Genomic DNA, 13,817 nt, shown 5'->3' on the forward strand with positions numbered 1-13,817 from the left:
AAAAACAAAAACATCTAATATTATTAATCTTCATCAACATTTCTAAGATTCATAATTACATATGCTTGTACACCATTGAGATTCCCACCTGGCCAGAATTGCTTATAGTATGATTACAGTACTCATATTCCTTTATGTGGAACTATATATCTCTCAAAGCAATGATTTTTATTATATAATCAGCAAGCTACTTTCTCCCTTTTCGTTTTTGCTTCTCAGCTCCAGTGTCATACGTCCAAGACTCGCCTCTTGCCTCCTGTTTGCCAGTTTTAAAATGCCATCTAGAAAATCTCTTTAAGGCATTTTCTGTTCGATTTACTAATTTCATCCCAGTATAATCGATCTTGATTTTGAAGCAACATAGATCTATCCGATCTCTGATCATAAATTTCTGCACCCCCAATTCACCCATGTCTCCCCTTTTACATTATTTCCTATTCTCAGTATGCCTTCCCCCCCATCCCCGCCCTTTCTTCCCTCATTTTTAAACATTTCATCCTGTGTCTCTTTCTCTCTCTCTGGCGATAGCAGTTATTGAGTGAGCTCAGTGAGTTCAATCGGTTTGTCGCCCATCTCCTGCTTCTTAAGGAAAATAGTCTCTCTTTCTCTCTCTGACGATAGCAGTTGTTCAGTGAGTTCAGTGAATTCGGTCAGTTTGTCTCCCATCTCCTTCTTAAAATCTAGGTCAAGAAATGTCGCCTTAATTTCTGCCTTCACTTCTGAAATTTGAGCCTTGAATTGATTAATGACATTGAATTGAAATTCCTGAATATAAGCCTCCACTGTGAATTCCAGTAATGAGTCTCACACTCTATCTTCAATCTGCAACCATAAAAGTCAAACAGACTAATTGCTCAGATTTCCCTCATGGTTCCTTAGCCACCCTGAATTCAAAGTCCTGTGAAGAACACTCTGGTTGTAAAGATGATTGTTTGATTTAAAGCAGAGTCACATAGGTTAAATTGTTCAGAGTTACAGTGGTGCCTTGCTAGACGATGATAATCCATTCCACTGAAATCGCTGTCTAGCGAAATCATTGTCTAGCAAATAGTCGTCTAGCGAAAATCAGTTTGCAAAGCAGGGACCAAACTTTGTCCAGTAAAATTCCCCCATAGAAATCACTGTTTTGCAAATCGCTATAGTGATCGCAAAAAGTCAATGTCTAGTGAACAAACTGTCATGCGGGGTAACTGTCTAGCGACGCACCACTGTATTTAAGGTTCTCAAGCCTCTAATTTATGAAAAGCCAGTTCTTGAGGAGGGAGGGTTGAGGTGGAAAAGACTATTTTAGTTTCATTTCCCCAGTTCTCTCAGTTGTGACGCAGTTAAAAAACCCCCAAAGTTTGCAGGGATTACCAAAGATTCTATGCCGCTTAGAGATCTTCCTCCACAGACAGCTTCGAAGAAAAAAACATCTGATCTATTACTTGTCATAAAAGTAGCCATTCATTTAACATCTGTTCATGCAGTCAGATCGTAAATCTTCTTATCTCCCCCTTCTCTGGGCAGCTACTCACCATTCATCATGGTGACTTCACGAGTCAGTTGCAATGAGGAAAGGAAACTCTTCTAAAAAAAACCCAGATTGCAAGTCTGATTCTCAGCGTTTCCAAGCTCCACTTGCTGCAAGACACTTCTCCTGTGGAAAACTTGCCCCCCTTTCCTGGGGGGTCCGCTGACTTGGAGTAAAACCCAGGGGTTCTCAGAGCTCTGAGAATTCCCATTTCCACTGCCAGTTGCTCCGCCCCGTACTTTCTTAAGACTTTGAATACCCCTCTGGGTATTGTTAAAGGACAGCAGAGATGGAATGGCCTGCCCTCTCCAAGGGCCCAACTCCCCTTTTTGGAACCAGAACAGCTCGCTCAATGGCAACAGACCAGCCAGGTTCGCCTTTCAATATCAGCCAGGAGAGCCAGGGAACAGAAGCAGGAATAACAGCAGCTGAAGCCAGGGTCATCTGTGATAGAACGCCAACAATCACACACCCGGGGATGATGGCTGCAAGAGGAAAAAAGCTACTCGGGGCAAGCACAATACCCTCACAATGGGGCCAGACACCAGCAGCGTTGTCTTGGCATCCTTAGCAACCGCACCACCCCTCAATTCCAGCGCATTACCAGGAAGTTCCATGGTGTTCAATGTTTCAACCACCATCAGAGTCATCAAATTCTCAAGCTGCAATCCAAACCTCCACGGCGCAAGCTATATCTCACTCCTGCAGGTAACCATTGTACAGTGGTGCCTCGCTTAACGATGTTCATTGGTTCCAAAAAAACATCGCTATGGGAAAACATCGCTAAGCGAAACACCATTTCCCATAGAAATGCATTGAAAACTGGTTAATCAGTTCCAATGGGAACGGATTACCGTCCTTAAGCGAAAATCGCCATAGGTAACATCGCTAAGTGAAACAATGTTTCCCCCATTGGAATGCATTGAAGCCGACTCAATGCATTTCAATGGTTTTGAATGTCTGTTTTTGCTCATTTAAAAGTGTCTTAAAATGTTTGAAACCTGTTTTAAATGCTTGGAATAGTTAGTGCACCTTGTGATACCTTTGCAAACTTAATTTGGCTTTGTTCTGAGTCTTCGTTAATTTTTGGTGAATTTCCCCCCCCCCCATGGAATGCAATGAACTGTATCGGCCCCGTGGAGCCTCAATTGTGGGGTTTTGCAGAGCTTGATCATATCCCAAATGCTGTTTAATATCTATATGAGGCTGCTGGGTGGGGTCATCAGGGGTGTGGGGCATCGTGCCATCAGTACGCTGATGACACCCAGCTCTACATCTCCTTTTCACCAACTACAGGGGATTCTGTCCCTACAGCGCTGCTTGGAGTCTGTGCTGCATTGGATGCAGGAAAATGGGCTGAGGCTGAAGACGTCGTAATCTAGATATTAGACCACTGTTATGCGCTCTATGTAGGACTACCATTGAGGCTGATGCGGAAACTCCAAATGGTGAAAAATGCGGCGGCCAGATTCCTTAGTGGAACGAGAAAATATCATCATATCTCTCCTACTTTGGTCGCCTTGCACTGGCTGCCCATTTGGTACCGCGTTGACTTCAAAGTTTTAATGCTTACGTACAAAGCCCTAAACAGTTTAGGGTCTCGATACTTGGCGGAATGCCTACTCCCACCGAAATCTACCCGTATCACCCGATCCAGTCAGGAGGTGAGGCTGAGGACCCTGACACCGAGGCAGGTCCGGAAGGGAAAAACAAGAAACTGGGCCTTCTCGGCAGTTGCTTTGTGCCTCTGGAATAATCATCCTCCTGAGATCGGTGTGGCCCCCTAGCTGGGCAGTTTTAAAAGCCAATTGAAAACCTGGCTGTTTAGGCAGGCCTTCCCTCCAGTTACTATTTGATTTATTTCTTCTTATTCTTCCCATCTTGAATAATTTGATTATTGATGTTTAAAATGTTGTTATTTTTATAATGTTTTATTATACACACGGTGGAAGCCGCCCAGAGTAGTCAATTGACTAGATGAGTGGGGTATGAAGGCAATAAATAAATAGACCAAGATCTGCTTTGAGTTTTCCTGGGGAAAAAGTAGAAGCTGGAAAATGACTCATTCAGGAAGAGGACTACTGGTCAACATGTTTACTCTCGTTTACTATAAAAGTATATCTATATGAAGCCACTGGGGGACGTCACCAGGTGTTATGGAGCTTTGTGTCACCAATATGCGGAAGACACAAAGTTCTATTTCTCCTTCCAACCATCTACAGTGGATGCTGTCCTGTCGGTGAGGGCTCCACCGACATTGAGGAGAAACTGAGATCATCACCTGGCAGATCTGCTTTGATTGCATTCCTGCCTTGAGCAGGAGGTTGGGCTTTATGGCCTTGTAGGCCCCTCCCAACTTCACTTCTCTATGATTTCTAGGAATGAAATTCAACAGGGTAAGTGAAAAATACTGCACCTTGGAAATAGAAACCAAATGCACATTGAGAAGATTGGGGATAACTGTCTCAGCAATCCTACAAGCAAGAAGAACCCTGGTATCATCGTAAATCACAAGCTGAATAGGAGCCAGTCGGGTGATGTGGCTACAAAAAGGACAAACACTATTTCAGGAGGCATTAAAAGAAGTAGACCTACAGTGTGCAGGGGACTGGACTCGATGGCCTCAGAGGCGTCTTCAAGCTTCGTGATTCTGTATTTTTGTTAGTTTATCAATGTTTTTATAAAGGAGAAAGTTTCTCTTCCACCTGTCCCTCTCCAAAAGAACCCCACACGCAGGAGCAGCTTGGAAGGAGATATTTGGGAGAGCCCCACACTAAGCTGCGTCTCACCCACAGCAGTTAATGCAGGGTTGAGCCGAGCAGGATTGGGAACTAAAGTAATAATAACAACACTCTGCACATGTTCAGAAAGGCAGCGTGGTAGATAAGCAAATGTGGTCTCCTGCAACCCGGGCTCAAAGCACCACTTGGCCTGAGAAACTCACCAGTCGTGTGTGTGCTTCTGGGTCTTTTCTTTGGCAAACCAAAAGTCTCTCCACCCCTCGGGTTGACTGGAAGTCACTTCACAGGCTACAAAACAAAGCAGAAAGAACAGAAGCAAAGTGAAAGGAAGAAGAGAGAGGTTTCACACCTGTCTAGTCCTCTGCGAGGGGTGGAGAAGAACAGGTCAGGTCAAGCCCATCTCAGTGGCCTCTCAGTCCCTCATGAGTGGCTATGGGAGACCTGGGGGGGTGGCCCTCTCCCCAAAGGATCCTGGGGCTGCCAGCGATGGGGCTCAAATGCTCCGAAATCCTTATCCAAGCTGCAAAAATAAACGGCCTTCTGCTGACGGGAGAGTAGCTGGCTGGAGAGCTCTGGGGTTTTGGATAGGTGGCTGCAGAGTCTGAGGTTGGGAGTTCGATTCACAACCCCCCCCCACGGGCCTCCTCCCGCAAGAAGAGCCAGCCGGGGCGGCCTTGGGCCAGCTCCACCATCCCAGGAGAAGGAAAGGAGTCTCTGAGGACTCTCTCCCTGGGAAACCCAAGTCAGAACAAGCTTGATGATAATGATGATGATGGATGTTTTAATAGTATGGTGGCCCCTCTGATGGCAATAAAAAGAGATGACCTGCTTTCCAAAGGTTGGAGGGATCTGGTGTTTGATTCGTTCCTGGGAAGACCCGGGAGAGATCAGATCACTCGCCCCTCCCCCTCCCTGGGAGAAAAGAAGAAACCAAAGGATCCCTCTGGAGAGATCCCAGGAGGAAGGAAGAGCAAAGGCTTTCCCTCTGGGGGGGGGGCGGCCTTTCTCCTGCTTCCAACCACTGGGGCAGAGAAAGCAGAGGATGAAGGAAAACAGTTGGGAGGGAGGGAGGGAGGGGCCTTTTGTAAATGGGTGGGCTTTGAATGGTACATCCAGGAGAAAGGCCCCCACCTGGAGAAGCCTCTTCCTTGCAGCCAGGAGTGCTGGCCAGAGGATCCTCTCCCTTTTGGGGGAGGGGAGATCTCCTTTCCACTCTGCTCCAAACCCGTGGCCTTCCTGGGCCTCTTTCTGCCTTGCTTTCCTCTCCAGATAAAACAAAGGCTTTTTCCGCAATGCCACCTGGAAGCCCCCCCTTCAACACACACACACACACACACAGGGAGGAAATCCCTCCAGTCTACCCACCCACTCACCTGTAGTGGATCCCCAGCTTTCGATCTGGTCGGGAGGGGGATCTGGTCTGCCCTTCACTCTTCTTGATCCAGAGCCACTGAACCAAGTGCTTCTTAAAGAGTCCCCTTCAATAACCAGAGAGGGAGGGGGAGGGGGATCCAGAAGAGGCTCAGGATAGCAGGCCAGGCATCTGGGGGGGGGGGGGAGGGAGCTCTGTTACTCCCAGCTGACTCCCCTCTTCTCCCCCAAAGCCCCATTTCTGGGACCCCCGCGTCCCCCTCTTTTGCACCCCCCTCCCACCCTTAAAGTAACTTTTGCAAGCCTTGGACAACAGGGGGGGTGAGATGGGGGTGTTGTATGGAGGAAAGAGTAATTGAGGGGAGAGAAAAAGCATAGGGGGATGCGCCGTCCTCTCCCCCTCTGCCACTCCCCCCGGATCTCGGGAAAGAAGGGTGTCTCCTCGCAGGAAAGCCAAGGAGGTCCCACTGAGACATGCAGACAAATGGCCTGGTTGTCTTGCTCAGGATTGAGACCCTTCCCATCTGCCCCCTCCTCCATATTTACCCCATAGGTCTCATCATCCACCACCAATGAGCAGGTTGGCCAGTGATGATGGGCGCTGGAGACCATCAAGATCTTAGGAAGAAGAGAAAAACAAAATAGGCGCCTCCCCCTCCCAAGGCCTTCGCGGGTTGCAGACCGAGCGGGAGGAGGGGGCCCAATCCGGACTGCAGGATCTCTTGGGGGTGGGTGGGAGTGGGGAGGCTCTTTTTCTCTTTTGTTTCTTAAATGCATACCTGCAACACCTGAAGCCCCCCTCTGCAAACCCCCCCTCCGGATATGGGGAAAGAAGGGGGTCTCCTCGAAGGAAAGCCGAGGAGGTCCCACTGACACACACAAAGGGCCTGGGGTTTTTTAACTCGGGCGGGATCGAGACCCCTCCCAGAGATTTCCCATCTGCCCCCTCCTCCACATTTACCCCAGAGGTCTCATCATCCACCACCACTGACTGGGTTGGCCGGTGATGATGGGCGCTGGAGAGCATGAAGATCTAGGAGGAAGTGGAGGAGGAGGATCGAGAGAAAAACAAAATAGGCGCCCCCCCTCCCCATTGCAAGGCCTTCGCGGGAGGAGGGGCCCAATCCGGACTGCAGGGCCTCTGGGGGGTTGGAAGACTGGGTTTTTTTGTTTTTTTTCTTTGTTCTGTTCCTTCAATGTCTCCCTGCAACCCCTTAGCCTCCCCCCTCCTGTCCCGGTCTTGCACCTCTCGATTACTCACCTCCCTGCAGGGCCTCGGGAGGGAAACTCGCGAGGAAGCCCCTCCCGTCCCTCCCTTGCAAAGCAGCCTTTCCCCCGGGGGGGGGATCCTAGAGGTGTGGGGGGGCAGCAGGAGGCCGGACTCCCAGCTTCCCACCTCCGGTTCCCCCTCGACCCCCCACCCTTTGGAGCGGCTCCCCTTCTTCTCTCTTTGACAGCTGTCAGGTTTTCCCTCTTTTCCCCGAATGGAAAGAAGGGGCGGGTGGAGGAGCGGAAGGGGCGGAGCCTCAAGGTTGGGGACCACTGTAACAACGTGAGACGGACTCCTAGAGAGGAACTCTCTTACATTACATTCTGGTTGGCTTGAACAGAGAGGATTCCTAGAGAGAGAGCGTCCGAGACAAGGAAGAGATCAGAGACGCACGGATTCCTAGAGGGAAACCATGCCAGACAAGAGAGACGGATTCCTAGACGCGACTGGAAAGGTGAGGCAGGAGGACTGTGGCTTTCAGATCTAATATACCGCCCCCCCCCACGACGTGCTCAATCCTGTTTTGTGGGGCTTTGATACCTTGCAGATTTTTGGAAACGGGATCCTCGAAGAAGCAAAAAGCGGTGGCTGTTTTAAGGGCAGGTTTCGGCTTCCTTTTCCTCTTGTCAACTGGGAATTGCATGGAGGTGAGAGGATACTTGGGTGGTTTTCCCTGCCCTTTTGTTAGGATTGGGTGTCCGTTGCCCTTCCCGCCCCTCTGGCACCTTGGATCTGGCTAAGCCTTCCACGGAAAGTGGTGGTGGGGGAGCAGCCAATTCAAAAAGGGGGCAGATGTACCCCCCACACCCACCGGCAGCTCTCAGTTTTTCCTGTTTTCCAGAATGGAAAGGGGAGGGGGAGGAGCAGAAGGGGCGGAGCCTCAAAGGGGGCAGAAACGGGAGAGGGGAGACCCACGTGGGTGTGTGGGTGTGCCAGCGCCTCTTTATTCCTCTCCCTCATGGCCAGAGCCAACACCCTCCCTGCAGAAAGAAAGTTAGCCCCAGATGGATCCATGGTGAGGAGGTGTGTGAGGGGAAGTCGGGACCCCCCCCCCCAAACAGGGAGAGGAAGGAGCCCTCAGGATTACACACCAACCTCGGAAGGAAGGAAGGTCTGACTCTCCCTGCAAGTTCAAACATGGCAACAAGAATTCACACTTGCAGAAGGGGGTAGCCGGGTCAGTCTGTGCAAGTGACACACACACACACACACACACACACACACACACACACACACACACACACACACACACACACACACACACACACACACACACACACACACACACACACACACACACACACACACACACACACACACACACACACACACAAAAGGGCGTCCCTCCTGCCCTGCCTGCGAGAAAGGCCAAAAAGGCCAGGAAATCCTTCTGAAAGCAAAAAGGAGCAGATCTGGAAAAGAGGCTGAAAAAAAGGCGTAGTCTCCCCCCCCCCCCATTTTCTCCTTCTCCAAGGCTTCTCCGTGTTTGAGAGATTCTCCCGTTTTCCATCAATGGGATTTCTGCAAAGTCAGCTTCTGTGCAAACCCTGAGGGCCAGGGTCCCCTGACCCAGGCTGGCCCGATGGGGGCCCTCCTGACTTGACCGGGAACGTCTCTCCCTCCGCTCACCCACCTGATCCTAGCAGGTTTGCCCTTTGCAGGGGGGTTGGACACCCCAAAAAGGCCCAGACAACTCCCCCCCCCCCAGGAGCTGGGCTTTCTCGTGGGTGGCCTCCAGGCTCCGGAAGTGGTTTTCCTGGGGATCAATCTCGGGCTCCCTGCCAGTCGACCTTCAGGGAAGAGGAGAAGGAAGGAAGGCTGAGCTTCTCAAACGAAGCCTTTGGGACACAAGGGTTTTTATTGTTATTGTTGTTATTATTAATCGTGGGTCTCTCTCTCTGTCTCTCATATCCCCTCCTCTCTCCTCAGAAAGGGCCCGGGGTGGCTTTCTTTCATAAGATAATATTTAAAACTAAAAACAGGAAACAGGCAAATAAATTTTGCAAAATCAAAGAAATACCATACTAAAAACAGGGTACAAAAGCAATGCCAAACACACATTTGAAGCAACAAGCAGGAAAACAGAACAAACCTTTTTTTACAAACCCCACGGAGGAAATCATTCATAGGGGATCCCTGAGGGACCTCACGGGTCAAAGGCCAGGGTGTCCAACTGGAGTCTCCCACCTCACCCGCTGGTTTTTCCCTCCAGGAAGGACTGGAGCCACCATAAAAAAGATGCCCCCTAGTCCCATCCTGGAGAAAAAGACCCCGAAGGACACCGTGGATGATGGTATCAAAAGCTCAGGAGAGGCCAGACAGAACCAAAAGGGGACACACACACACTCCCCTTGTCCAGATCCCAGCCGAGGTTTTTCACCAAAGGGGACCAAAGCTGCAGTCTCCATCATATCTGTCCTCTAACCAGGCCTGAAATGGCCAGACTGAAAGGGATCCAGGTAATTCATCTCCTAATCAGGCAGAAAAAACTCAAGTCTATGGACCGATAAATACAGCAGCAACTGCACAACAGCTGTGAGGCATGAGCCAAGAGGAATTTCTCTCTATATTCTCACTGTCTAATCAATGGTCAGAGATGATTGCATTCTCTTCACCCTAAAGAGGTGTATTCCAGTCTCCTTGTCGGACACCCCTGCTGACACTTTGTACCTGATCTCTGCTTTGTGTTCATGGCTGTAAAATTCAGGTTCCATTTTATTTGGCATATTTTATATAACCTTTCCCAGGAGTTGGAATCTTGGAGACGGGCCTCTCGTTGTCCTGTAGACTGGGATCCCAGGAGGGCTTCTTCCTGCCTCCTCGAAAGCAAGCGGGGATCCTGCACTCCCTGCAAAGAGGCCTTCACCATTCCCTCCATCCAGCTGCTTTCCTGAGCCAGGAAGGGCAAGGGTCCCACATGGCTCGGGGAAATGCATTCATCTCTCCAGGAATCCTGTCCACATACTCTGACTGCGCCGACCGAAAACCAGCCATGAAAATGGAACAAGCAGGGGCCAGGATGGCATCCACCGGACCTCCATTGATTATAGCAAAGTCTACCTCACAGGAGTGATGTGTGCAATGCCTTAAAAAGGCCTCTGGTGGGCAGGTCAGGTGGCAGAAATCCTCTCGCCCTTTTCTGGGTCTTCCCCCTCCCGCCAGAAACTTTGTTTTTTGTTCCCATATTGTGGGGAGAGGGCAGTCCCCCCCCCGCAGCTCCCCCCTGGGAGGCCCCAAAGATGGGGGGAAGCAGGTGGAGGCCCCCACCTTGTTCTTCTGGTTCCCATTCAAAGGCAGCCATGGGTCCCTTCATGAAGGGGGAACGAGAGGGGCTTTTTGTGTCCCTTTGTCGCTCTGGGCACCCCTCCCTTTCCCAGGCATCCGCCCCTCAGGTGGAAAGCCGCCCCCCCTTGGGATCCTGAAAGAAAACCAAACCAATATACAAATATACAGACCAACCAATAGACTAATTGGCAGCCTCTCTGCCTCTGAGGAAACATGAGTTCTCAGAGCGGTTGAGCTCATATAGCATCGACAGCATCCCTTCTTCTATACAGTGGACCCTCGATTTACAGACGGCTCCACTTACAGACTTTTTGAGTTACAGACTTCTCTGGCTGCAAAATTTAGGTTCGACTTGCAGCCGGAGAATCGACCTACAGACCGGGGGAAAAAACAAAATGGAAGAAAAATGGACGGTTATGGAATAATTGGTTTTCAAAGCATTGTAGGTCAATGGAGCCTCGACCTACAGACTTTAACCTGCAGCCACCGTTCCAATACGGATTAAATTTTATAAGTTGAGGGTCCACTGTATACAGTAGCAATATCAAAATTATTTACTACGTAGTGATGTGACACTGCCACAGTCAAGGCTAATTTCATAGTTTCACTTCTCACTACTGGAGCAAGCGCTGGATCTTAATGTACAAATTTTCTTTTTGCGAACCCCTGTGCCACCCGCCTAGCCTTGTGTTTCGGCTCTCCCATAACAGAGGTTTTTCGTTTGAAAACCCACCTACGTCCTATAGCCTTTTGATTCTCCGGTAACTTCACTGGAGTAAAAAACCTTATGGTCATTCCTTGCATTCATTTCTTTATTCATTGCTTCCTGCCTTTTAATACGTTCTACTCTAGGCAATCCTAAGATGGAATCCACACAATGGAGTGAGCTCTGGTCACTTGTGTCAGCTCCTGCCAACCTAGCAGTTCAAAAACATATTAAAATGCAAGTACAGTGGTGACTCACTTAACGAGTGCACCTCCTATTCTGATAGCAAACCTGGGAAGTCCTCCCCGTGGAAGGGGAGCTGGGAGTCCCTGAAGAAATGAGCATAACAAACCCCCAAAACAGAAATAATTTTCCCAGTAAAATCTAACATTTCCTGTCAACCTTTTTCTAAAGAACAGCTAATTTGCGAAGACCTAACAAATTCCTGACTAATTGAAACGGAGATAACACACCTGCAGCTGAGGCAGAGGGAGCAGTTAAGCCTCTCTTGAGTTAATTGGTTTAAAGCCATGAAGGAGGAGGTCCTAGGAATGTAAATAAATAAATGATGGGTTATGTGAGACAGCACTTTTTTCCCAAGAGAAGTTCAGGATGGATTGAATGGTACAGAACGTAGCATGGTAACAAAGAAGGAGGCGGTGATTACTCCTCTTAGTTCAGCTTTGTAGTGCTTCTTAATTTCATGGGAAGTAGTTGTTTTGTTTAACTGATGCAACTGCATGAACATGTCTTTACGCTAATGCTTAAGGAAACAATGTGTTTCTATGAAACTATATTTTCTTAATAACAAATAATTATAAAAATCCTAACTGAGGACTAGTGTCTTCGACCAGCAAGGTTTGGCTAAATCCAGAAGAGTGGAAAAAGTCATTGATTAGCTACCATAGAGAAGTCCTCTTTAAGTGAGCTGTTGTGAGTTCTATGGAATCACAAAGCCCATGTTGAAGTACTTGCAAAGTATTGAGTAAAGTGTTCTTTAAGGGTCAGGCTTGTTAGAGGACTTGACTCAGTAGAAAGCAGATTTGTTGGCTGTGGAACTCTGCCTGAATGCCATATGCTTCTTAGGCAGACTTGAGCATCACACCAAATATTCATATGGTTTCTCCGCTGTGTGTGAATCTGTTTCATTTTAACCACATACGTTCCCTGGATGGTTCTGCTCCTTCTGTGAATTTTTCGATGTGAACAACTCTTATGACTTTGAAGCTCTCCCCACATTCCATGCATTTCTAAGGTTTTTCCCATTGTGATGTCTGTGATGCGAGCAAGGGAGACTGCTGACACTGAGACCTTTTCCACATTCCATGCACTTCTATGTTTTCCATTCCATATGACTTCTTTGATATAAGGTAAGGCTATTCCTCAGACTAAAGCTCTTTCTGCATTCCATGCATTCCTATGGTTTCGCTCCAATGTGAGTTCTATCATGGGAAGTCAACTGAGGTCTCCGACTGAAGCTCTTTCCACATTCCATGCATTTATATGGCTTCTCCCCAGTGTGAATTCTTTGATGGCTACTGAGGCTACTGTTCTGACTGAAGCTCTTTCCACATTCTATGCATTTATATGGTTTCTCCCCAGTGTGAGTTCTTTCATGTACACTCAGGGATCTCCTGTGAATGAAGCTCTTTCCACATTCTATGCATTTATATGGTTTCTCCCCAGTGTGAGTTCTTTCATGTGAACTCAGTAAAACTCTCCTACTGAAGCTCTTTCCGCATTCCATGCATTTATATGGTTTCTCCCCAGTGTGAATTATTTGATGGTAACTGAGGCCACTGCTCCTACTGAAGCTCTTCCCACATTCCATGCATTTATATGGTTTCTCCCCAGTGTGAGTTCTTTCATGGAAAGTCAATTGAAGTCTCCGACTGAAGCTCTTTCCACATTCCATGCATTTATGTGGTTTCTCCCCAGCGTGAGTCCTTTGATGGGAACTGAGGCCACTGCTATCACTGAAGCTCTTTCCGCATTCCATGCATTTATATGGTTTCTCCCCAGTGTGAATTCTTTGATGGTAATTGAGGCCACTGCTCTGACAGAAACTCTTTCTACATTCCATGCATTTATATGGTTTCTCCCCAGTGTGAGTTCTTTGATGTGTGCTTAGTTCACCTCTGCGACTGAAGCTCTTTCCACATTCCATGCATTTATATGGTTTCTCCCCAGTGTGAATTCTTTGATGGTAACTGAGACCACTGCTCTGACTGAAACTCTTTCCACAGTCCATGCACTTATATGGTTTCTCCCCTGTATGAATTCTTATATGTAAACTCAGATGATTGCTGCGACTGAAGCTCTTTCCACATTCCATACATTTATATGGTTTCTCCCCAGTGTGACTTCTTTCGTGCTTCCTAAGGTCACTGCTCTGACTGAAGCTCTTGCCACATTCCATTCATTTATATGGTTTCTCCCCAGTGTGACTTCTTTGATGGGAACTCAGGTTACTGCTGTTACTGAAGCTCTTTCCACATTGCATGCATTTATATGGTTTCTCCCCAGTGTGAGTTTTTTGATGTGAACTCAGTTCATCACTCCGACTGAAGCTCTTTCCACATTCCATGCATTTATATGGTTTCTCCCCAGTGTGAGTTCTTTGATGTACACTCAACATATTGCCACGAGTGAAGCTCTTTCCACATTCCATGCATTTATATGGTTTCTCCCCAGTGTGAGTACTTTGATGGGAACTCAGGTGAACTTTCTGACTGAAGCTCTTTCCACATTCCATGCATTTATATGGTTTCTCCCCAGTGTGAGTACTTTGATGGGAACTCAGGTGAACTCTCTGACTGAAGCTCTTTCCACATTCCATACATTTAAATGGTTTTTCCCCTGTGTGCATTCTTTTATGTAAATGGAGGCTACTTCTGTGACTGAAACTCTTTCCACACTGTTCGCACTTGT

At 48.1% G+C, this 13,817-nt stretch overlaps 2 protein-coding genes across 5 annotated transcripts in view; both read right to left on the minus strand.

Annotated features, from left to right (window-relative positions):
• Nucleotides 1-13,817, minus strand: part of LOC110071634 (uncharacterized) — a 61,438-nt gene that overhangs the window by 20,680 nt on the left and 26,941 nt on the right. Inside the window, exons 1-3 of one of the 4 annotated variants that reach the window (XM_078387654.1) lie at nt 6,887-7,144; nt 5,628-5,732; nt 4,458-4,542 (exon numbers count right to left, since the gene is read on the minus strand). The exons of 1 other annotated variant lie outside the window; for it this stretch is intronic. The gene's annotated coding sequence lies outside the window, so the exon portion shown is untranslated. Of the gene's footprint in view, nt 1-4,457; nt 4,543-5,627; nt 5,798-6,886; nt 7,145-13,817 lie in introns of those variants that run through there. 2 more of the 4 variants (XM_078387653.1, XM_078387655.1) reach the window with 2 other exon arrangements.
• The window catches only part of LOC140703808 (uncharacterized), a 31,987-nt gene continuing 29,148 nt past the window's right edge, over nt 10,979-13,817 (minus strand). The window contains 1 exon segment of the mRNA XM_078387993.1: nt 10,979-13,774. Within this exon segment, the coding sequence (XP_078244119.1) occupies nt 12,304-13,774 (1,471 nt within the window). The 3' untranslated portion in view covers nt 10,979-12,303.

This window comes from Pogona vitticeps, chromosome 2, assembly GCF_051106095.1.
Source record: "Pogona vitticeps strain Pit_001003342236 chromosome 2, PviZW2.1, whole genome shotgun sequence".
NCBI lineage: Eukaryota > Metazoa > Chordata > Lepidosauria > Squamata > Agamidae > Pogona > Pogona vitticeps.